This window comes from Aotus nancymaae, unplaced genomic scaffold (assembly GCF_030222135.1).
Source record: "Aotus nancymaae isolate 86718 unplaced genomic scaffold, 86718_ANA_hifiasm-v0.15.2.pri h1tg000006l, whole genome shotgun sequence".
Taxonomy (NCBI): domain Eukaryota; kingdom Metazoa; phylum Chordata; class Mammalia; order Primates; family Aotidae; genus Aotus; species Aotus nancymaae.
Window position 1 is genome coordinate 1,360,093 of NW_026988417.1, and position 21,989 is coordinate 1,382,081.

Below are 21,989 nucleotides of genomic sequence, written 5' to 3' on the forward strand. Positions count from 1 at the left end.
CTGGGGCCCCCCGGGAGAGGAGCAGACACGACGCGAACTGCGAACAGATGCAGGCGCACGGAGCGCACACTTCCGTTTACGGGAAGCTCAGGAAAGCTGCCACGCGGAGCAGGGTTAGAATGACGGGGACCTTTCTGTGCCACAGGAGATGTCCTAAATCTCAAGCAGGACACGGTGAGATAAAGGTGCAAATATGCGTGAAAATTCATTAGGCTGTAAAGACTCGTGCGCGTCACTGTAAAATGTGCCTCAGACGTGTAAAGCACTGGAGCCCGCAGCCACACGCTTGAGCAGTGACACTTTCCTTCGTCCAACTCCGGGACAAAACAGGAAGATTCCGCAGCGCAGGTCGGATGTCGTGTGTCCGGCCGGAACGCGGGCAGTCAAAGGCCCGGCCGTCCTCCCAGCGCAGATTCTGGCTTCATCGCGATGCCGCCTTAGTGTCTCCCCTTTAAAGGGAAATAGTTTAACAATTGTTTAGAAATGTGTTACGTGAAACACAAGGTGGTTTAACTGGGACGTCATTTCCTAGTTAATCAAACCTAATTCCATTTTTACTTTGGAAAGGAGCAGGGAGACGGGCGGTGTGTGAAAGGCCGAGAGTGTGACGCGGCTGAGATGAAGGCACCGCGCGGACGCCGGCGCGGCCCGCCCTGCGAGGAGACGGCGGAGACGGCGCACGCGGCTCCCGTCCGTGAACCGGTGTTCGGTCCTGGGCGGCATCGGGCCCTTCCTCCCCATCGGGGCTCCAGCAGCTGGAAATCGCTGAAAACAAGGCCAGAGAAAAACAGTTGGCCACAGGCGCCTGCGGCCAGGCGTTCTGTCGGCGCTGCCCTTGGGACCGCCCTGCGGGAGCCCGGGTGACAACACGGACGCCAAGTCCCCCCGGCCTCTCGGCCCCAGCTCCCTCAGCCCCGGCCGCAGCCCGAACCCCGACAGCACCGCGAGCCCGGCGTCTGCGGCCTGCAGCCGGCCGCGAATTCAAGAAGGAAACCGCCAGCCGGGGCTATCGTTGATTGGCTGAGCGAGAGGAAACCCGGCAGTGATTGGTCCGCATCTTCTTCCGCCTCCGGCCGAGGGAGCTCATCCGATTGGTGCAGGCGCATCGGCCCGCCCCCGCCCCGCTCCGGCCGGAGCGCGCGGCGTCATTTCCCGGCGTGCAGCGCGCCCGCGCGTCCCCCGCCCGCTAATGTTTTGGCCGCTTCAAGATGGCGGTGCAGGAGTCGGCGGCTCAGTTGTCCATGACCCTGAAGGTCCAGGAGTACCCGACCCTCAAGGTGGGCGCCTGCGCTGCGCAGGCTGAGGCCGGCGACGGCGTTTTCCGCCAGTGTCCACGGGCCGCGAGGGGCCGCCCCGGGAGGGCCAGCGGAGAGGACTGTGGGCGCTGGGCGCGGCCTCGCGGGGCCGTGCGGGCTCCCCGGGGTCGCCCTGTCCGCGCCGGGCAGGTGGGGCGGGGGCGGCCACTTTGGCCCTGTCCGGCGCCTGACTGTGGCCCCTTTGCTTAAAGGGCTGCGTGAGCCGAACCAGCGACGACCCTGGCAGCGCAAAGGCTGGCTAATTTGGGGCTGGGGGTGGCAGCCGGAGTTTCCGGGGCGTGGGGTCTCGGGCGCCCAGAGTGCGCAACGTGCCCTGCCGGTATCCGGCTGCCCTCCCGGGAGCCCAGGGCTAGAAGGTGCTGGGTGCCGGCTCCCGGTCGCTAGTTAGGAACTGTAGGGAGAAACCTCACGGCCGGATGGCACCCAGCGACCTTTTTGATGGGCGTCACCAAACCTGAAATACAGCTCTTGCCGTCCGGTTACCGGTTGCGTGACCTTGGGTGGTCACCTAGCCGCGTCGCACTTTTTAGAATGAAATTTGTGCTCCTGGTAAAAGCAGCAGATACTTGCTCTTTACCTAGTTAAGAGAGGATTTGATATAAAGCACCTGGGAAGGAATTCCTTAGTCGATCAAGGTCATAGCTTTCCTAGAGCTGCGGCTGAGCTTTGTGGTTCCGTGTTCCCTTCTTGGAGGGCTGCAAAGCTTTTCTCTCCTCCCAGAGCACCCTGGTGTTCCCGTCCGTCCGTCTCAGTGGCGACAGGTGTGGAGGATGCAGTGTGGCCAGGTTGCTGTGCGTTCGTTCCCCCAGGCCCAAGGTAGTTTGGCAAAGGGCTGAAGAGCGCAGGCTCTGAGCCATCCTGCTGGGGTGTGACTCCGGCTCCTCGGTATTCATCCTTACTGGGAGACATCAGGCCCCACTCGGCGATTGTTTATTCTTGTCAGATTTAAGTAATGGTAGCGCCTGTGTTACCTCAGGCTGAAACGAGTGACCACGTATTGTTCCAAGCAGTGCCTGGCATTCATTAAAAGGTACCTGCTGTAGTTAGCACTGCTGAAGTCAGGCTGTACTCCGGTGTAGTTGGTCTTCATAGGAAAGCAGAAGCAAGCTTCTCTTCCTCTTCATTAACTAGCGGTTTATTCCATATTTTTAAAAAGAAACAGGGTCTCACTGTTGCCTAGGGTGGTCTTGAATTCCAGGGCTCAAGCCATGGTCCTGCCTTCACCTCCCAAAGCGCCGGGATGACAGGTGTGAGGCAGTGGCCACTTTGTCTCCTGGTGCACCTCCAGGCCCGTCATTTCAGCTAACACACAAGATGGCTTGAAGATCAGAACTGTGGTGGCTTGTCACTTTTGGCCCTGGCTGGTGAATATGGAAACACCAAATAGGAAAGGTGTCCAGAAATCCTGTGTGTTGAAGAAACTAGGGAAGGAGATGGAAGCTCTCTGGAGAGGATTCAAGTCTTCTGCTGTTTTCTGATCGTGGATGTAATTGGCATTCCAGAGTTATTACATAGCTTCTGATTAAAGTAGTCATGTAGACAGTCATACAGGTAAAGAAATACTATAGTATTGTAGCCGGGCACGGTGGCTCAGCACTTTGGGAGGCTGAGGCGGGTGGATCACGAGGTCAGGGATTCGAGACCAGCCTGACCAACATGGTGAAACCCTGTCTCTACTTAAAAGTACAAAAAAATTACCCAGGCGTGGTGGTGGGCACCTGTAATCCCAGCTACTTGGGAGGCTGAGGCAGGAGAATCGCTTGAACACAGGAAGCGGAGGTTGTGGTGAGCCCGAGTGCGCCATTGCACTCCAGCCTGAGTGACAGAGTGAGACTCCGCCTCAAAAAAAAAAAAAAAGAAATAGTGTTGTAATTCCTCTTTTGACACTTTGTCACTACTGAGTTAAAACTTTTTTCCATAGAAGTGTTCAGGAGAGATTGCTAGTGGATAATGGAGATGTTTTGCTGGGAAACTAGGGATCCTTGATTTAGAAGCATTTATGGTATAGAATGAAACAGAACATGCTGAGCTGACAGCTCAAGAGCTGCACTCTTTGGTCCTTAGGAGGGGCCAGTGCGGATGTGAGAGAAGGGAAGGAGGGCTGGGGGGCGGGGCTCTGGAAGCTGTGGGGTGGATGTCGTCCTTCTCTAGTCCAAAAGCACGTCCTCCTGGGTGGTGGGAACTGGCATGACTGGACTGGATCTTCACCTGGGAAGAGTTGAACTGCTTTCCTGCCAAGTGAGTCCTCCACAGACACACAGGGGATTCCTTACTCTTCAGAGGGCCTGGGGGCCCTAGCTGGGGTTCAGCAGTAACACCTGGGATGTCTGATTCCTCACAGTGTCAGGGCTGGTGGTGGGGCTCTGGGGTACTTGGCAGGTACTTATTTTTCTCCTACTTTTCCTGGTGAAGTGGGAAGAGAATGGAACACACATGAATTGCTGCAGTCAGCACACACTGACCTTGGGCGCCTCTGTCATCACGAGCTTCCATTTCCACCAGAGGGGTGAACCAGCCTGTGAACGTTTGGGCCGGATGAGCCTTTGTTGAGGGGGCTGTGCGGTGTAGGATGTTCAGAGGCATCCCTGGTGTCTGCCAGTAGATGCCAAGAGCATACCCCAGAATGTCTCCAGACATTGCTAGATGTGCCCTGGTGCCAAGCACACTCCCAGGGGAAATGCTGGTCCAGATTTTGCTTTAAGGGACTTGTTTCTTCTTCTTAGCAAACAGATGTGGCTTCTGAGGCCTCACACTTATGTCCCGGCTGTGGCTGCGTCTTTGCTGTCGAATGCTGTGTGGTGTAGGGTGGTGGGTAATGCCTTGTGGGAGGGCAGAGATGCAAAGTTCCAATTCAAGATGTATAATTCACCATCCATCTTTCTTTCTTCTTCTTTTTTTTTTTTTTTGAGACAGTCTTGTTCTGTTGCCCAGGCTGGAGTGCAGTGGCACAATCTGAGCTCACTGCAACCTCTGCCTCCCAGATTTAAGCATTTCTCCTGCCTCAGCCTCCTGAGTATCTGGGATTACAGGCATCCACCACCACACCCAGCTAATTTTAGTAGAGATGGGGTTTCGCCATGTTGGCCAGTCTGGTCTTGAACTCCTGACCTAAGGAATTCACCATCTTTCAATTCATCATGCATAGTTCACTATCTTGAATTGCAAGCCCTTGTTTTCATTGTTTTTTAAAAGGTTTTTTTTTTCTGGTTATAAAAGTAATTTGATGAGTTGGGTGCAGTGATGTGCACCTGTAGTCCCAACTAATGGGGAGGCTGAGGCAGGAGGGTCGCTTGAGCCAGGAGATCCAGGGTGTGGTGAACCGAGATTGTGCCACTGTCCTCCAGCCTGGGCAACAGAGTGAGATCCTGTCTCAAAAAATAAATAAATGAAAGTAATTTTTTTTTCTTCAAGTTACCGTGCTGCACAGAGATAACTTCATTAACAGTTGGTGTATTTACTTCTGCTATTTTCCGATAGCTGAAGAAAAATAGTAGTTTAGAGAATTTCACATGGGTGTCTGCATGGTCCAGGGCGAGAAGTGATGTTCGTCACCTGGAGACCTTGGTCTGGACCTGGCTCCTCTCTGAGCCTCACTGGGGCCCACCCCTCCTCTCCTGGAGCCCCAGCAGGGGTTGCCAGCTCCAGTGAGTCCTCTCACACCCCTCTCACACCCTGCCCTCTACCCAGAGGATAGGCTGGGAAGCCCTGGGCCTGTGGGCGCGTTCTTGGGTGTCTGAATTCTCTATAGGAAGATGCGCACGTTTTGCCTTCGGTTTGATGACAGTCTGGTTGCCCAGGCACTGCCCTGCGGCCTCCCAGCCTGGGTCTGTGCTTGTGGTAGGGGTCTGGGGACCAACTGTGTTCTTGAAGTTGTAACTTTTAGTGCAGTTTTTGCATTTTCTGAACTGCATCTTGGCTGGATCTGGGAGGATCATGTGTTCTCGAGTGTGAGAAACACGGGCAATCACAGTGCATTTGACGTAAGAGACACACACATCGGACTGGACCTGGTGATGCCGTGTCTGTGTCTGAGGAGTCTTGGGCGGGGTCTCCACTTCCTTCTGCGGGCCGGCTTTTCTGATGTGCTTTATCTGCAGTAACGTCACACGGCCCTCCAGAATCCTCCCAGTCTCCAGAGCACAGTGGAAATTCCTTCTGCCCAGAAGAGCCGTGGCCTGCCGTTTGTGCCTCCCGGCTCCACACTGCTCGCCTCTCCCGCTGTTCGCCCGTGGCTTGGCCCTGGGCCGGCCTGCGCCGCCTCTCTGCTGGCACAGGTCTTCCCTCCGGGCCCGGGCTTTCCAGCTGGATAGGCAAGGCAGGGATGAGGGTGTAGACTTGGATTCACTGCTAGCCGGGAGTTGGTTTTGTTTTTGTTTTTTTAAGTATTATTTTTTAACACATTTCAAGTCAAGAAAGGGCTTTTTAACATTTGGTTCGCTCTCATGGCTGGGCTGGGTTGGAGGCAGTACTGACGCGAGGCCCGTGGCGGCCCTGGGAGCTGAGCAAGGCACGGCCGCCAGGCTGCAGAGCAGGGCTGCCGGGGCACTGAGCTGCTCGCGGGCCCTCCTCCACAGCAGTGGTTCGATAGCCTCCTTTGGCCAGGCACTGTCAGGCCCTGGTCTGTTATGACAGGGAGACAAGTCAGGTCCCCGTCTACACTCCGGCGGGAGGGAGGCGTCAGCACAAGGACACAGACATTTGAGATCCTTTAAAGACACTGATGACGTTGAGGTGAGTTGGGCAGTGGCAGGGGTTGGGGGCCGGGACAGGCCTCCCCTGGTGAATGCGGTGTTGTGAGCTGGTTGGCAGGGTGGGGGCCGGGACAGGCCTCCCCTAGTGAATGTGATGTTGTGAGCTGGTTGGCAGGGTGGGGGCCGGGACAGGCCTCCCCCGGTGAATGCGGTGTTGTGAGTTGGTTGACAGGGTGGGGGCCGGGACAGGCCTCCCCTGGTGAATGCGGTGTTGTGAGCTGGTTGACAGGGTGGGGGCCGGGACAGGCCTCCCCTGGTGAATGCGGTGTTGTGAGCTGGTTGACAGGGTGGGGGCCGGGACAGGCCTCCCCCGGTGAATGCGGTGTTGTGAGCTGGTTGGCAGGGTGGGGGCCGGGACAGGCCTCCCCCGGTGAATGCGGTGTTGTGAGCTGGTTGGCAGGGTGGGGGCCGGGACAGGCCTCCCCTAGTGAATGTGATGTTGTGAGCTGGTTGACAGGGTGGGGGCTGGGACAGGCCTCCCCTGGTGAATGCGGTGTTGTGAGCTGGTTGGCGGAGCTGAGTTTTGGGGTGAGGCTCTGTGAGCTGTGTTGAAGTCCCGGCCAACTCTAACCCCAGTAGGCACATAGCTCCATTGGGGTGATGTGGCTGGGGGTGTCCCAGAGCCGTGCAGAGAAGATCTCACAGCGAGACCGAGTGACAGGCAGTGCAGGGGTCAGCAGAGTGGGCAGCAAGCCAAGGAGACAAATTGGCACCAGCATGAAGAGAAGACCGGCAGGCGCAGGCAGCGTGAGAACAACCCGTCTGCAGAGAGGCCACGTGGTGAGCCCCACTCTCGAGGGGGCGTCAGGCGGAGTGGGGATGTCTGGGTGCTGACCTAGGCGTCGCAAAGCTCACTTCCTGCCAGGGTAACTGCTCATGATTTTTAGGTCTGTGTTATTTCAGAAGCATTATAGCTAAGGGCTGTTATTTTGAAAACCTAAACAAAAGAATTGCTCACTGTGTTAGTACCACGTTTAGTGCCTGTTGAGCTGAGTGTGGCTGAGCAGAGGAAAGCACCTGCTGTGTGGATGGCCAGACTGTGGATCTGGACTTGGGACCCCAAGTGGTGCCTCTTTCAAGGGAGGGGCCCAGAGCAGCCTCCTTCCTCTCCTCCCAGGGGAGCCCTTCATACCCATCCCTCTCTCACACCTTCCCTCCCACGTCACACTCACCCATACCCATCACACAGACCCTGCCTGACCTGTACCTGCTCCCACACCTGTGGTGGATGAGCTGCCCTGCCATCCCTCACTTGCGCCTCCTTCACCCTCACCTGCGCCCCCCTCACCTGCACCTGTGCCCCCCTCACCCACACCTGCACCCCCCTCACCCTCACCTGTGCCCCCCTCACCTGCACCTGTGCCCCCCTCACCCTCACCTGCGCCCCCTTCACCCTCACCTGCGCCACCCGCACCTGTGCCCCCCTCACCCACACCTGTGCCCCCCTCACCCGCACCTGCGCCCCCTCACCCGCACCTGTGCCCCCCTCACCCTCACCTGTGCCCCCCTCACCCGCACCTGTGCCCCCCTCACCCGCACCTGTGCCCCCCTCATCCTCACCTGTGCCCCCCTCACCCTCACCTGTGCCCCCCTCACCCGCACCTGTGCCCCCCCACCCGCACCTGCGCCCCCCCTCACCCGTACCTGCGCCCCCCCTCACCCGCACCTGTGCCCCCCACCCTCACCTGTGCCCCCCTCACCCGTACCTGTGCCCCCCTCACCTGCACCTGTGCCTCCCTCACCTGCACCTGTGCTCCCCTCACCTGCTCCCGTGCCTCCCTAACCCGAGCATGCGCCCCCTCACCTCCCTCACCTGTGCCTGCAACATCCTCACCTGCTCCCGCGCCCTCACTTGTGCCTGCACCACCCTCACCCGCACCTGCGCCCTTGCCTCGCGGCTGCTCCTGCAGTTGGCTGTCCTCTCTCCTGCGTGCATATGGCTCTGAGTCTTCCCCTCGTGAATGAAACCCCCTCCTGGCCCCATGTCCTCCTCCAACTACTGCTCCCTTTCTCTGCCCCTTCCTCTTGTCCCTCTTCCTGTTTTACCTAAGTCAGGTTTTTGTCCCCCAACACTCCGCCCACATGTTCCTCTTGAGGATGAGATGGAATGATGTTCCTGAAAGCGGCCAGCCCCCGGTTCATCATGCTGCCTCGAGGCGCCCCCCTCACTTGGCGCCTGCAAAATCATCCTCCAGGCTCTCTCCATCCTTGCCGCACGTCCTCTTCAGAGGCCTGTGCTGTCTTCTCTAGTTCTAGAGGCTTTTTGCTCTTTGATGTCACCAGCTAGCTCTCCAGAGGTCGTGAGGCTTCATGGACAGTCTCCACACTTCCACCCTCCCCAGGCCTCTCCCTGAGGGCCATCTTGGGTAGTCACCCCCGGAGCTCTCTTTGCGTGTCTGGGAGACAGTTCACAGATATGATACCTGGCTCGAAACCAAATGCCGCATCTTGGCCTTGGAGCCCCAGACCTGCCCTGTGATCTAGCCTTCCCAAGTCAGTTGACAGTGACGTCCTCCTGGCACTTGTTCAGTGACAGGCCAGAGCTCGGAGGCTTCCTCGATTTCTGTGTCTCACGTTTGTCCTTGAGTCCACGATGGCTGCTGGAGCCGCGGCCTTTGCAGTGAGAGGAGGGTAAGGGGGAATGAGTGTCGCCCTATGTGGCCAGCTCTCTGCGTGGGGCCTTAGCGGAGCTCCTCCTGAGTGTTTACACTGCAAGTCGTTACCCAGAGCATGGGGCTGGCCATTTCTAGCTTTGAAGGAGCCTGAAGAAATACACGTGTGTGTGTGTATATAGAGAGAGCGCGATATATGTGTGTGTGTGTGTGTAGAGAGCGCGATACATGTGTGTATGTGTGTAGACAGCGTGATACGTGTGTGAGTGTGTGTGTAGAGAGCGTGATACATGTGTGTGTGTAGAGAGCGCGATACGTGTGTGTGTGCGTGTGTGTAGAGTGCGATACATGTGTGTGTGCGTGTGTGTAGAGCGTGATACGTGTGTGCGTGCGTGTGTGTAGACAGCGCGATACGTGTGTGTGCATGTGTGTGTAGAGAGCGTGATACATGTGTGTGTGCGTGTGTGTAGAGTGCGATACGTGTGTGTAGAGAGCGTGATACATGTGTGCGTGTGTGTAGAGTGCAATACGTGTGCGTGTGTAGAGAGCGTGATACGTGTGTGCGTGCGTGTGTGTAGAGTGCGATACGTGTGTGTGTAGAGTGTGATACGTGTGTGTGCGTGTGTGTAGACAGTGCGATACGTGTGTGTGCGTGTGTGTGTAGAGAGCGTGATACGTGTGTGTGCGTGTGTAGAGTGTGATACGTGTGTGCACGCGTGTGTAGAGCGTGATACATGTGTGTGCGTGTGTAGAGAGCGCAATACGTGTGTGTGTGCCTGTGCGTAGAGAGCGCGATACATGTGTGTGTGCGTGTGCGTAGAGAGCGTGATACGTGTGTGCGTGTGTGTAGGCAGCGTGATACGTGTGTGTGCACGTGTGTGTAGAGTGTGATACGTGTGTGTGTGTGTAGAGTGCGATACGTGTGTGTGTAGTGTGATACATGTGTGTGCGTGTGTAGAGTGCGATACATGTGCGTGTGTAGAGCGTGATACGTGTGTGCGTGCGTGTGTGTAGAGTGCGATACGTGTGTGTGTAGAGAGCATGATACGTGTGTGTGCGTGTTTGTAGACTGCGATATGTGTGTGTGCGTGTGTGTGTAGAGAGCGTGATACGTGTGTGTGCGTGTGTAGAGTGCGATACGTGTGTGCGCGCGTGTGTAGAGAGCGTGATACATGTGTGCGTATGTGTAGAGCGCGCGATACGTGTGCATGTGTAGAGCGTGATACGTGTGTGTGCGCGTGTGTGTAGAGCGCGATACGTGTGTGTGCGCGTGTGTGTAGAGCGCGATACGTGTGTGCATGTGTGTAGAGAGCGTGATACATGTGTGTGTGCGTATGTGTAGAGTGCGATACATGTGTGTGCGTGTGTATAGAGCGCGATATGTGTGTGCACGTGTAGAGAGCACGATACGTGTGTGTGTGCATGTGTGTAGACAGCGTGATACGTGTGTGCGTGTGTGTAGAGAGCATGACACGTGTGTGCGTGTGTGTAGAGCGCAATACGTGTGTGCATGTGCGTAGAGAGCGCGATGCGTGTGTGTGCGTGTGTAGAGAGCGTGATACGTGTGTGTGCGTGTGTGTAAACAGCGCGATACGTGTGTGCGCGTGTGTGTAGAGAGCATGATACGTGTGTGTGTGCGTGTGTGTAGAGTGATACATGTGTGTGTGCGTGTGTAGAGTGCAATACGTGTGTGTGTGTAGAGCGTGATACGTGTGTGCGTGCGTGTGTGTAGAGCGTGATACGTGTGTGCGTGCGTGTGTGTAGAGTGCGATACGTGTGTGTGTAGAGCGTGATATGTGTGTGTGCGTGTGTAGAGTGTGATACGTGTGTGTGTGCGTGTGTGTAGAGAGCGTGATACATGTGTGTGCATATGTGTAGCGAGCGCAATACGTGTGCATGTGTAGAGAGCGTGATACGTGTGTGCGCGTGTGTGTAGAGCGCGATACCTGTGTGTGCATGTGTGTAGAGTGTGATACATGTGTGTGCGTGTGTATAGAGCGCGATTGTGTGTGCATGTGTAGAGAACACGATACCTGTGTGTGCGTGTGTGTAGACAGCGTGATACGTGTGTGCGTGTGTGTAGAGAGCGCGATACGTGTGTGTGCTTGTGTAGAGCGTGATACGTGTGTGTGCGTGTGTAGACAGCGTGATATGTGTGTGTGTGTAGACAGCGTGATACGTGTGTGTGCATGTGTGTAGAGTGCGATATGTGTGTGTGCGTGTGTGTAGAGAGCGTGATACATGTGTGCGTGTGTGTAGAGTGCGATATGTGTGCGTGTAGAGCGTGATATGTGTGTGCGTGTGTGTAGTGCGATACGTGTGTGTAGAGCATGATACGTTTGTGCGTGTGTGTAGAGTGCGATACGTGTGTGTAGACAGCGCGATACGTGTGTGTGTGTGTAGAGTGATACGTGTGTGCGTGTGTGTAGAGTGCGATACGTGTGTGCGTGTGTGTGTAGAGTGCGATACGTGTGTGCGTGTGTGTAGAGAGCGCGATACGTGTGCATGTGTAGAGAGCGATACGTGTGTGCGTATGTGTAGAGAGCGCGATACGTGTGTGTGCGCATGTGTGTAGAGCGCGATACGTGTGTGTGGGCATGTGTGTAGAGCGTGATGTGTGTGTGCATGTGTGTAGAGTGCGATACGTGTGTGTGCGTATGTGTAGAGCGCGATACATGTGTGTGTGCGTGTGTATAGAGCGCGATATGTGTGTGTACGTGTGTAGAGAGCACGATATGTGTGTGTGCATGTGTGTAGACAGCGTGATACATGTGTGTGTAGAGAGCGTGATACATGTGTGTGCGTTTGTGTAGAGCGCGATACGTGTGTGTGCGCGTGTGTGTAGAGCGCGATACATGTGTGTGTAGAGAGCATATGTGTGTGTGCGTGTGTGTAGACAACGCGATACGTGTATGTGCGTGTGTGTAGAGAGCGTGATACGTGTGTGCGTGTGTGTAGAGTGCGATACGTGTGTGTGCGTGTGTGTAGAGAGCGTGATACATGTGTGTGCGTATGTGTAGAGAGCGCGATACGTGTGCATGTGTAGAGCGTGATACGTGTGTGTGCGCGTGTGTAGAGTGCGATACGTGTGTGTGTGCGTGTGTAGAGAGCGTGATACGTGTGTGTGCGTATGTGTAGAGAGCGCGATACATGTGTGTGCGTATGTGTAGAGCGCGCGATATGTGTGTGTGTATGTGTAGAGAGCACGATATGTGTGTGTGCGTGTGTAGAGCGCGATTGTGTGTGTGCGTGTGTAGACAGCGTGATACGTGTGTGTGCGTGTGTAGACAGCGTGATACGTGTGTGTGTGCGTGTGTGTAGGGAGCGCGATACGTGTGTGTGTAGAGAGCGTGATACGTGTGTGTGTGCGTGTGTAGAGAGCGCGATACGTGTGTGCGCAAGTGTGTGTGTGTGTGTGTGTAGAGAGCATGACAGTGAGCCTGCGCACTCGAGTGTGGGCTCACTGCTGCCCTGAATGGAACTGGGATGTGGTTCGTTTTGCTGTTGGTCCCTGGCCTGCCTGGTTTCGTTTGGAGCACTTGTCACAGGGTGATGTGTAGCCCGCCTCTCTCTGTGTGCTGTTGTCATAGTCTGCCTCTCTCTGTCCTGGTTGGGCATCTCCTTTAGAGCGTCTGCTCTGCAAGGGCAGGGGCTGGCCTTGGTCACTGTCGTGTTCTCGTCACACCGTGAGTGCCTGGCACAGGAGTCACAGTGGGTGGCTGTGGCCGAATGAGTTTCTCCTGACTGCCTGGGCAAGTCCTCAACTCTGCGTCTCATTTTGGTCCACTTGCCGCATTGTAGAGCACGTCTTGGACTCACAGCCTGTGCCCTCATCGGGGGTGCTCAGCCTCTGGCGTTTGCTTTCTGCCTCCCTTTGGCCCTTCTCTCCTTCCCATTGTTCTAGAGTTTCAGCATGGGAACCGTGGCGTGCAAGGCTCCTACGCCGGCCGCAAAAGCTGCACCTACTGCTGAGGAACCCGGTTGCTGGCTGGAGTGGGTGCCGAATACTGCCTGGCAGCATGGCCATGTGTCTTGAGGCCTTTTAGCCCCCTGTACCCCACGGACTGTTCCATATGCCTCCCGTTCTCCATGAGCCCCTGTGACTGCTCCCATCCTTGTGCCCTGCTCCTGGGGTGGCCCTGTCTGTCCCCTGCCCGCTTGCACTCACTGTCTCCTTCCTGTTAACTGGGGACCCGTCATCTGTGCCCCACTCAAGACCAGCCTCTGTTCATGTACCAGACCCCCCGCCCCATCCCTGTGACCTGAAGAGGTACACACCCGTCTTCTGGTTAACCTGGGCGAAACCCACGGGTCCCCTCTCTCTGAGCCATCCCTGCCTTGGGGTCTGTGGAGTTGCTTCTCATCTGGTTTTGCCCCCATTGCAGTGCTATAGCCGGAGCACCAGGTAACCCCAAGAGGCTGCTGAGACCCATGATGGATTCTTCGGGCCCACGTCTACTTCTCAGAGCTCACCCCCTCGGGCTCCTGGAGTACCATCCTCGCGTTTCCCCCAGGCTCACAGCCCCTCATGCTCCCTGGCTGGCCCTTGCCATCTGACTTCTGAGTATTGGCCCCAGGCTCAGTCCTTGGCATGGGGCGTTGCTGTGAGGTGCCCCCTTGGTCCCCTAACAGGGTTCAGTGGATTCTAAGGAGCCTCTGTGTGTACTGATGACTCCCAGGTGGGTATCTTTCCAACTCCAGAGCCCTGTGTCCAGTTGCCTATAAAACATACCCACTTGGCAAGGTACCTTGGTATATTTATTTATTTTTAACATTATTATTTTTAGAGATGAGTCTCACTCTGGCACCCAGGCTGGAGTACAGTGACATGATCACAGCTCACTGCAGCCTTGACTTCCTGGGCTCGCGTAGTCTTCCTGCCTCAGCCTCCTGGGTAACTGGGACCACAGGCATGTGCCACCATGCTGGCTAATTTTTTTATTTGTAGAGATAGGTTTTTGCTGTGTTATCCAGCCTGGTCTCGATCTCCTGGGCTCAAGCAACCCTCCCTCCGGGGCCTCCCAAAGTGTTGGGATGACAGGGGTGAGCCACCATACCCAGCTCCTTGGCATATTTACATCTGAGCTTTCCATCCTGACTCCTGCTGTGCAAACCAGTTCTACTAGCCTTCCTTCTCTTCAGGGCCAGAACCTTCAAGTTGGCCTTGACCCCTCTGTGGTCACAGCTCATGCCCAGCCTTCTGGCTGGTCCCTGCTCTGCCCATGCCTACCCCAGCTGCCGCATCGCCAGATCTTGTCATCCTTTTGTTCTAGGAGTTTCCTGTCTAACTGGGGATGAAGGCCAGGGTCTTTAGAGTGGCTTCCAGGACCAGGGTCCTTAGAGTGGCTTTGGCCCTTACGGCGCTGGGCCGGCGGGCTTTCTCCTGCTGCTCAGCTGGGCCAGCGTGCGAGCCCAGGGTTTTTGTGCCACCCTCCTCTGTCTGGAGCGCTTGGTGTCCATGGGCCCATTTCCTCACCTTCTTCAGTCTTTGCTGAGCTGTCACCTCCTGAAGCTTCTCTGACCCCACGGTTGAAACTGCTGCGCCAGCATCTGCCACTTCTGCCCTTTTTCCTCCCGAGCCGTGACTGCTGTCGGACATACAGGATTTTGCTTGTTTCTGACCACTGGGATGTAAGTCCTTTTGGAGGATAGAGAAGAAATAATTCTCCAATTAACAAATGAACGAAGTAATATGAAATATTATTTTAGCAATGGTGTCTAAAGCAGTAAGAATCGAAGTAGAAGTAAATGTAAGTGTCAAGAAAGGCAGCACAATAATGGGGCACACAGTAAGTGCCCGAAACCCACTCGCTGTTCTCTGTACCCCCAGCCATTAGAACACATCCCACTCACCCCAGCCCAAAGCAGCAGAAACAGAAGATCCAGCAGCACCCTTAGCAGGCAGCCTGGCTGCCACGCCGCTGTTTCAGTAAAGGTCCAAAGGAAGATCGGCTCTAGCAGAGGATACCGTGTTTCTGTATGAAAACTGTAATGTTGCTTTTTTTGTGCCTGATAAAATATTTCTTATTTATAATGAAAGGGACACCAGGAAGGGCTGGGCTCTTCCGGATGCCACAGCCAGGTATGAAACTGCCAAAGCCATGACCTTGTGGCAGAACAGCTGGCTCCCTTTGAAATATTTTATGAAACGTCGTGTATGTAAGCTGACATTCCTGCCCGCACGCGGTCTGTGTTATTTGGTCAGGGAGTGACCCTGGGGGATGAGGGCACTGGACCACGTGGGGCATGGCCCTGGCCCTCCCGTGCTGCTGGCTTCCGACGCTGGTGCTACGTCGTGTGCACGTGTGCGGCTGCTGCAGGTTACGGACCCTTTCCAAGATGGACCAGTGGCATCAAAAGGTTCTGGAAAGAACCAGCTAAGGCTGAGTCTGACTGGGCGCGCATACCACAAGGAGTGCGGAGCTGGGGCCGGCAGTGCTCTTCTCTTCCCATCGAGAGCTTTGGTGGGCACAGCGTCAATCTGGTCACATCCCCTCAGAAATTGACTGGAAGTGTCGATTTTTCCAGAAGCCCGCTTAGGGGATTTGGAGCATTTTTGTCCTTGGTGAATCTCCCTCAGGGTTTGTGCTGTGCTTGGGGAGATCAGCTCAGGATGTCAGGAAGCCACCGAAATTGAGTGCCCAACACCAGAACAGGAGATGGACGCTCCAGGACGGAGAGTGATTGCATACCCCACACCAGAACACGAGACGGGCCCTCTAGGATGGAGAGGGATGCAAACTGCCAGTCAAGGCTCAATCCAGCACTTCTGGCCACGTGAAGAGCTTCGTGATCAATATTTAGAAACCTCTTCTGAGGTTAATTGCAAAAGGCAAAGAGCCTCAGGCCATTGGGAAAGTCCTCCTTCCTGTGTTGGCGAAAACATGATGATGACACACTAAAGCGCGTTTCTTTTTGTCAGCAAATACTGTCAGAAAAGCACAGTGAACGCTGGGGAAGGTTTGAGGAAGCACGTTCTGAAGCTGACGGCGTGTGGGGGCTGCTGCGGCGGGTGTGCAGGTGCACGTCTGTCGCCACGCCTCCACTCGTGCTGCTTGCCACGTTCTGCTTCAGTGATGAAAACGGAAGAGTACTGCTGTGAGTCACTGAAGGGGAAGACGTACTGGAGGAAACGTAATTTACCATTTGCTGACTAAGAGAAATCCTGTGATTGTAAAAAGCTGTAATGCAACAAATTACCTAGGAAAAATTGGGCAGATGAGATAAATGTTTAGTTCTTTGGTATAGCCAGATAAGATAGAACCAGAATTTAAAAGCAGATAACAAGCCAGGCACAGGGGCTCACGCCTGTAATCCCAGCACTTTGGGAGGCCGAGGCAGGAGGATCACTTGATCCAGGAGCTCAAGGCTGCAGTGAGCTATGATTGTGACACCGTGCTCCTGCCTGAACGACAGAGACAGACCCTGTCTGAATGAGTGAATAAGTAAATAAAAATAAGCATTGGACAAGGGACACACAAAAAATGTGTAGAAGGAAAAATATATTAGGTTGAACCATATACAGTTGTTATTTTTGTTAAGTTGAAAATGATGACTGGGTGGACCTATGACAGGTGAAGTTATTACAGAAAACCTCCTCGCAGAGAAAAGCCCGGGACCGGGTGGTTTCACTGGTGAATTCTGTTAGACATTTAAAGAAGAATTTATACCAACTCTTCCCAAAAACATAAGGAGGGACTATATCCCAACTCATTCTATGAGGATATAACCTTGGTATAACCTTGAACCAAAGACATCACAGGAAAACCACAGACTGTTGTTCCAGATGAAGGAAAATAGATGCTAAAATCTTCAACAAAATATTAGCAAACTGAATCTGGTAACATATAGAAAGGATTATGTGTCAGGACTAAGGATTTCCCCCAGAAAGGCACGTGTGAAAATCTCTATAGTGTGTCGTATTAATAGAATGAAGGATAAAAACCACATAATCATCTCAACAGATAGAACAAAAGCACTTTACAAAACTCAACACCTTTTCATTATACAAACACTTCTATGCTGAAAAAACAGGAATAGAAAGGAACTTCTTCAACCCAATAAAGGGCATCTGTGGAAACCTCCAGCTGACATGCTGAGCGCTTTCCCCTAAGAACAGCAGCAAGACGAGAGGTGTCGGCTCCCACTGAGGTTCAGCATCGTCCTGGAGGCTCTAACTAGGGCAGTTAGGCAAGGAAAACCAAAGACATTCAGATGGGAAAAGAAAACGTAAAGTTGTAGTTGCAGATGACGTGATCTTGTGTATGGAATTCCCAAGGCACACACCTAGGAACTATTAGAATTAATAAGCTAGTTCATCAAGGTTGCAGAATACAAGATAAGTAAAAATAAGTTATATTTCTGTACCTTGGAAACGGTCGAAAAGGAAGTTAAGAAAATGTTATTACAACAGCACCAAAATAATGAAATACTTAGAAATGGGACTCACTGTTACTAAGATAGCGGTATTCCCCCAGCTGACCTACAGATTCAGTAGATTTTGTATCAGAATCTCAGCTGGCCTTTTTGTAAACACTGACGGCTATTTTGAAAATTCATATGGAAATTGCAAGGAGTCAACACTGAAGCAGTCGTGAGGCTTGCGTTTCCCGGCTTCAGCACTTTCCGTGGAGCTGTGGTGATGAAGATTGCGTGGTCCTGGCAAGAGGGTCGATGCAGATGAGCCGGGTGGAATCAGTCTAGACAGGAACCCATTCATTTGTGGGGACTGATTTTTAGCAAGGCTGCCAAGATGGGAAAGAATAGTGTTTTTAACAAATGACGCTGAGACTGCTGGATCTCCACAAGTGAAAACGAAGCTGGGCCTTAATCTCACACACCATATACAAAAATTAACTTAAAATGGATAAGAGACTTACATGTAAGACCTAAAGTTATAACACTGTTCAAGATGTAGATTTTCCTGACTTTGGATTAGACAGTGGTTTCTTAGCTACAACATGTAAAACACACACGCACAAAATAGGTAAATTGGACATTAAAATGGGAAGGTTGTGTTTCAAAGGACACTGTCAAAGTTTTGCAAAGACTACCGCTGTGTGGTGAATGTGTGAGCCCCTCCAGCTCCTCATGCTGAGGCCCTAAGCTGCCACGGGGTGGTATTTGGAGGTGTGCAGTCTTTGGGAGGTGACTGGGTTTGAAGGCTGTCACGAGGGTAGAGACCCAGTGCTGAGATTAGTGTCCTTATAGAAGATGGAGAGAGAGCCCTCACAGCTCTCAGCATGTGCATAATCTGGGAAGGGCCACATGAGGACATCACCAGGAAGAGGGTCCTCACCAGGAACCCCACCATGCCAGCACCCTGAGGTCGGACGTCCAGCCCTCAGCACTGTGAGGAATCAGTGTTTGCTGTGTAAGCTGCCCAGTCTGTGATACTTGTTACAGCAGCGCGAGCTGACTGAGACAGCTGCTCAGAACAGGGAGGACATCTTTGCCGGTCAGTCATATATCCGTTAGGGGTTTAGTATTCAGAGCGTATTAGGAACTCTCCTTGTTCATTAATACAAATGCAGAAGAAAGCATTTAGAATGAGCACACAATTGTAGTAAACTTCTCCAAAGATACACGAATGGCCAGGAAGCACATCATGACTCCTTTGGGAAACAGAAACTAAAGCCACGGCGAGGGGCTGCTTCATACCCTACCAGACGCGGGCAGCAGACGCAGCGCTGTTGGCTGTGGATGTGGGGACGTGGGAGTCCTCATACACAGCCACCTCGGAAAACAACCTGGCTGTTCAGGTGACACGCCAGTCTCCCGTAGGATCCGGCAGTTGCCCTCCTGGGCTTAGCCCCAAGAGCAGTGGAAACTCTCAGAATGTCAGCGTCTCATTGTCGGTGGCAGCCACAGGTCATCACTTGTGAATTCATAAACAAATGGGTGCACTAACACCATGGAATACCGATCAGCCACGGAAAGGGATGGAGCGCTGCCGCGTGCTACGCCCCGCTGGGCCTGGAGAACATTATGCTACGGGAGAAAAGCTGGGTACACGAGCCCACATCACGTGTGATTCCATTTATATGGAATCGGTTGCTGGTTGGTTGCCTGGGTCTGAGGGGATTGTAGTGGGTTCCTTTTTTGGAGTGATGAAAATCTTTTGGAAGTAAATAGTGATTTGTATAACCTTGTGCTTATTCTAAAAATAACTACTAAATCGTACACATTAAAAGGGTGAATTTTATGGCCTGTGAATTATGTAAGTAAAAATTGGTAAAATTAAAAATGACATTGCCATCTTTTATATGATTCACTAGACAACTGAAGAACGTGCATGCACAGTGCTGGGCAGGGCCGGGGGTCTTTGGATAAGCAGCTCAGCTCGCAGGAGTGGTACGTTCTTAAGCGGGGTCCGTAGAAGTAGAAGAGCCGGGTCCGGGGGTGAGGCGCAGTTCCCGTCAGGCCCACACGCTCCTCCACCTGTTGGGAGTGCGGGCCCAATTTTCTTAGCCTCACCAGTGGGTTTTCTGTGAGCTCCATGTGACTGTTGAGCACGTGAGATGTGGCTGGTCCAGACTGTGGCGGGCTCTCTATGTAAAATGTGTCCTGGCTTTTAGAGACTTAGCACAAAGAGGGTAAGGAGTGTAGAATATCTAATGATTTATTGTTTGTTTGTTTATTTGGTGTTCTTTTTGTAGAGATGGGGGTCTCGCTATGTTGCCCAGGCTGGTCTTAAACTCCTGGCCTCAAGTAATCCTCCCACCTTGGCCTCCCAAAGCGCTGGGATTTCAGAGATGAGTCACCATGCTTGGCCGTGATAATTATTTATATTGATTGTTCAAATGAACATATTCGGGATGAATTGGGTTAAATAAAATATATTAAAACACATTTCACGTGTCTCTGTATAGTACGACACGGCTACTGGAAAATCTGAAATACACAGACGTGTCTCACGCTGTACTCTCGTGCATGGTTCTGCTTTGTAGCTGTATCCTTTATCTGCTTCGGTTTCTGAGAGATGTTTTAAAAAGAAAGCTAGCTTGTTCTGATGTTTCTGTCTTTCTGTGGCCGTCCGGATTTCTGGTGATTACTCATGCTGGACTTTCACCATCTTACTTTGCTTTCTGTTTCCTGTGCTTTTGTTTTTTCATTCCTTTTGGTGGATTGATAAGGTTTTCTTTGTTCCAGTTAATTTCCTCTTGCGGTTTGGCTAGTTCACAGCCATGCTCCAATTGTGACAAATCAAAAACGTCTCCACACATTGCCACATGTCCCCTGGCGAGCGAGTTGCCCCCTGTGGAGAGCCGCTGCACGAGGTGAGCCTGGCCCCGATTAGGGTGCCTCGTGAGTGGAGCCCACGTGTGTGTGCTGCTGTGCCCGGCTGCTTCCACGCGGCGCACCCACTCCCTCTGATTGCTGGAGGACTTCTGTGTGGGCACACCACGATGTGTTTACCCATCCTGGTCAGTAGACATTTGGAACTGTGAACAAGCATGCCTGCACCTGCATTTGGATATTCCAGTCCGTTTCTCTTGGGAGTGGAATGGCCGAGTCATCTGATAGTTGTCTGTACCTTTTAAAGAACTGAGTGCTTTTTCCAGAAGGATCGTTAGAACTACTGCCAGCAAGAGTCCAGGTGTCCTGGGCTCCACCAGCATGTGGTGGTGGCCTCTTGAATTGGAACTGTTTTTCTGGGTCCCAGGGTTCTCCAGAGAAGCAGAGCCAGTGGCACATGCACACATTGTGTGTGTGTGGGTGGGGGGGGGGGCGTGCACGCATGCATGTAAGAGTTATCACAAAGAATTGGTGGGTGTGATTATCGAGGCTGAGAAGTCCTAAGCTGGAGACCCAGGATAGCTCCGTCTGAGTCTCAAAGCCTGAGAACCAAGAGGGCTGACAGTGACAGTTCTAATCCGGAAGCTGTCGGGTGGGAGATCCAAGAAGGACCAGTGTTTTAGTTCAGTGCGAAGGCCAGAAAAGCCCATGCCCCCTGAAAGCCACCTGCACTGGGAGGAGTTCTTTCTTACCCAGCCTTGCTGTTCCTTCAGGTCCTCAGCTGGATGGGGAGGGCTGTGGGCTTTATCAGTCAACGATTCAGATACTAATCCCATCCCGGAATGCTCTCACAGACACAACCAGAATAATACTTGACCAAACGTTTGTTGGGGAACTTGGCAATTTCAAATGGACCTGTAGAACTCACCATCACACCTTACGCTGTGGTTGCATTTCCCTGATGACTCCTGATGTCGCACGTCTTCCTATAGATTACCTGCCCTTCCTGTATCTTTTTTGTGATGTTTCTGTTCAAACCTTTTTCCCATTAAAAACATGGGATTCCTAGCCAGGTGAGGTGGTGGGTTCCTGTAGTCCCAGCTACTCAGGAGGCTGAGGCAGGAGAATCACTTGAACCCTGGAGTTGGAGGTTGCAGTGAGCCGAGATGGCGCCATTGCACTCCAGCCTGGGGGACAGAGTGAAACTCTGTCTCAAAAAAAAAAAAGTACTGAGGCTGTAGGAGTCGATTCCTGTAGGAGCTGAGTGTGTTCCAGATGGAAGCCCTTTGCCAGGGTGCTGTTAAGTGCTTTCTCCCAGTCTGTGTCGTGTTCTTATTTTCTTACATTGTTTTCTGAAGAGAAGAAATTTTAGTTTTGATGAGGTTCGTTGATGGGTTTTTCTGTTACAGTTGGTATACTTTGTATCCGCCCCCCCCCCCCCGCCCCGTTTCCTTCTGAGGCATTTCAGTGTGACCTTTTGTGTTTCGGCCTGTGATCCATTCAGAGGCACTTTTCATGGGGATGTGAGCTTTGGGTTGAGAGGCATCCCTTCCCTATCCCGGCCGGTGCAGCCTGTCCTTCCCCTCAGTTGCCTTGGCCCCTTGGCTGGTGTAAATGAACCCTGCCTGTGGGTCCTTTTCTGGGTTCCACCTGCATTGCCCCTGCATCCATTCCTAGAGTGGTACCGTGCTGGATTGATCGCTACAGTTTTATAGTAAGTCTTGCAGCCAGTTCAGTTCATTAGAATTTTAAACATTTTTTAATTTAAAAAGTTATTAATGTTCTATACACATGAAATTTGCCCTCAGCCATTTCCACAGCAGCCACTTTATCCATTTGTAGTGTGGACACTGTCCTTAACGGCGCAGAACAGTCATACCGTCTGTATGCACATTGTGCAGTGGATCACTAGGACGCTCTCCTCTTGCAAGCCAGAAACTCCATGGCCATTGAACAGAACGGCATCCAGCACTCCACTTTCTGTGTCTAAGAGCTGGACTGTGAGGCACCTCATGCAGGTAGAATCGTGCAGATGATTGACTTGTTCCACTTAGCCTGATCTCCATCCATGT

The 21,989-nt window shown here is 53.1% G+C and overlaps 1 protein-coding gene across 1 annotated transcript in view; it reads left to right on the forward strand.

Annotated features, from left to right (window-relative positions):
* The first annotated feature begins 1,171 nt into the window (after positions 1 to 1,171).
* The window catches only part of MAEA (macrophage erythroblast attacher, E3 ubiquitin ligase), a 59,314-nt gene continuing 38,496 nt past the window's right edge, over positions 1,172 to 21,989 (forward strand). Inside the window, exon 1 of the mRNA XM_012466864.2 lies at positions 1,172 to 1,277. Within this exon, the coding sequence (XP_012322287.1) occupies positions 1,209 to 1,277 (69 nt within the window). The 5' untranslated portion in view covers positions 1,172 to 1,208. The remainder of the gene's footprint in view (positions 1,278 to 21,989) is intronic.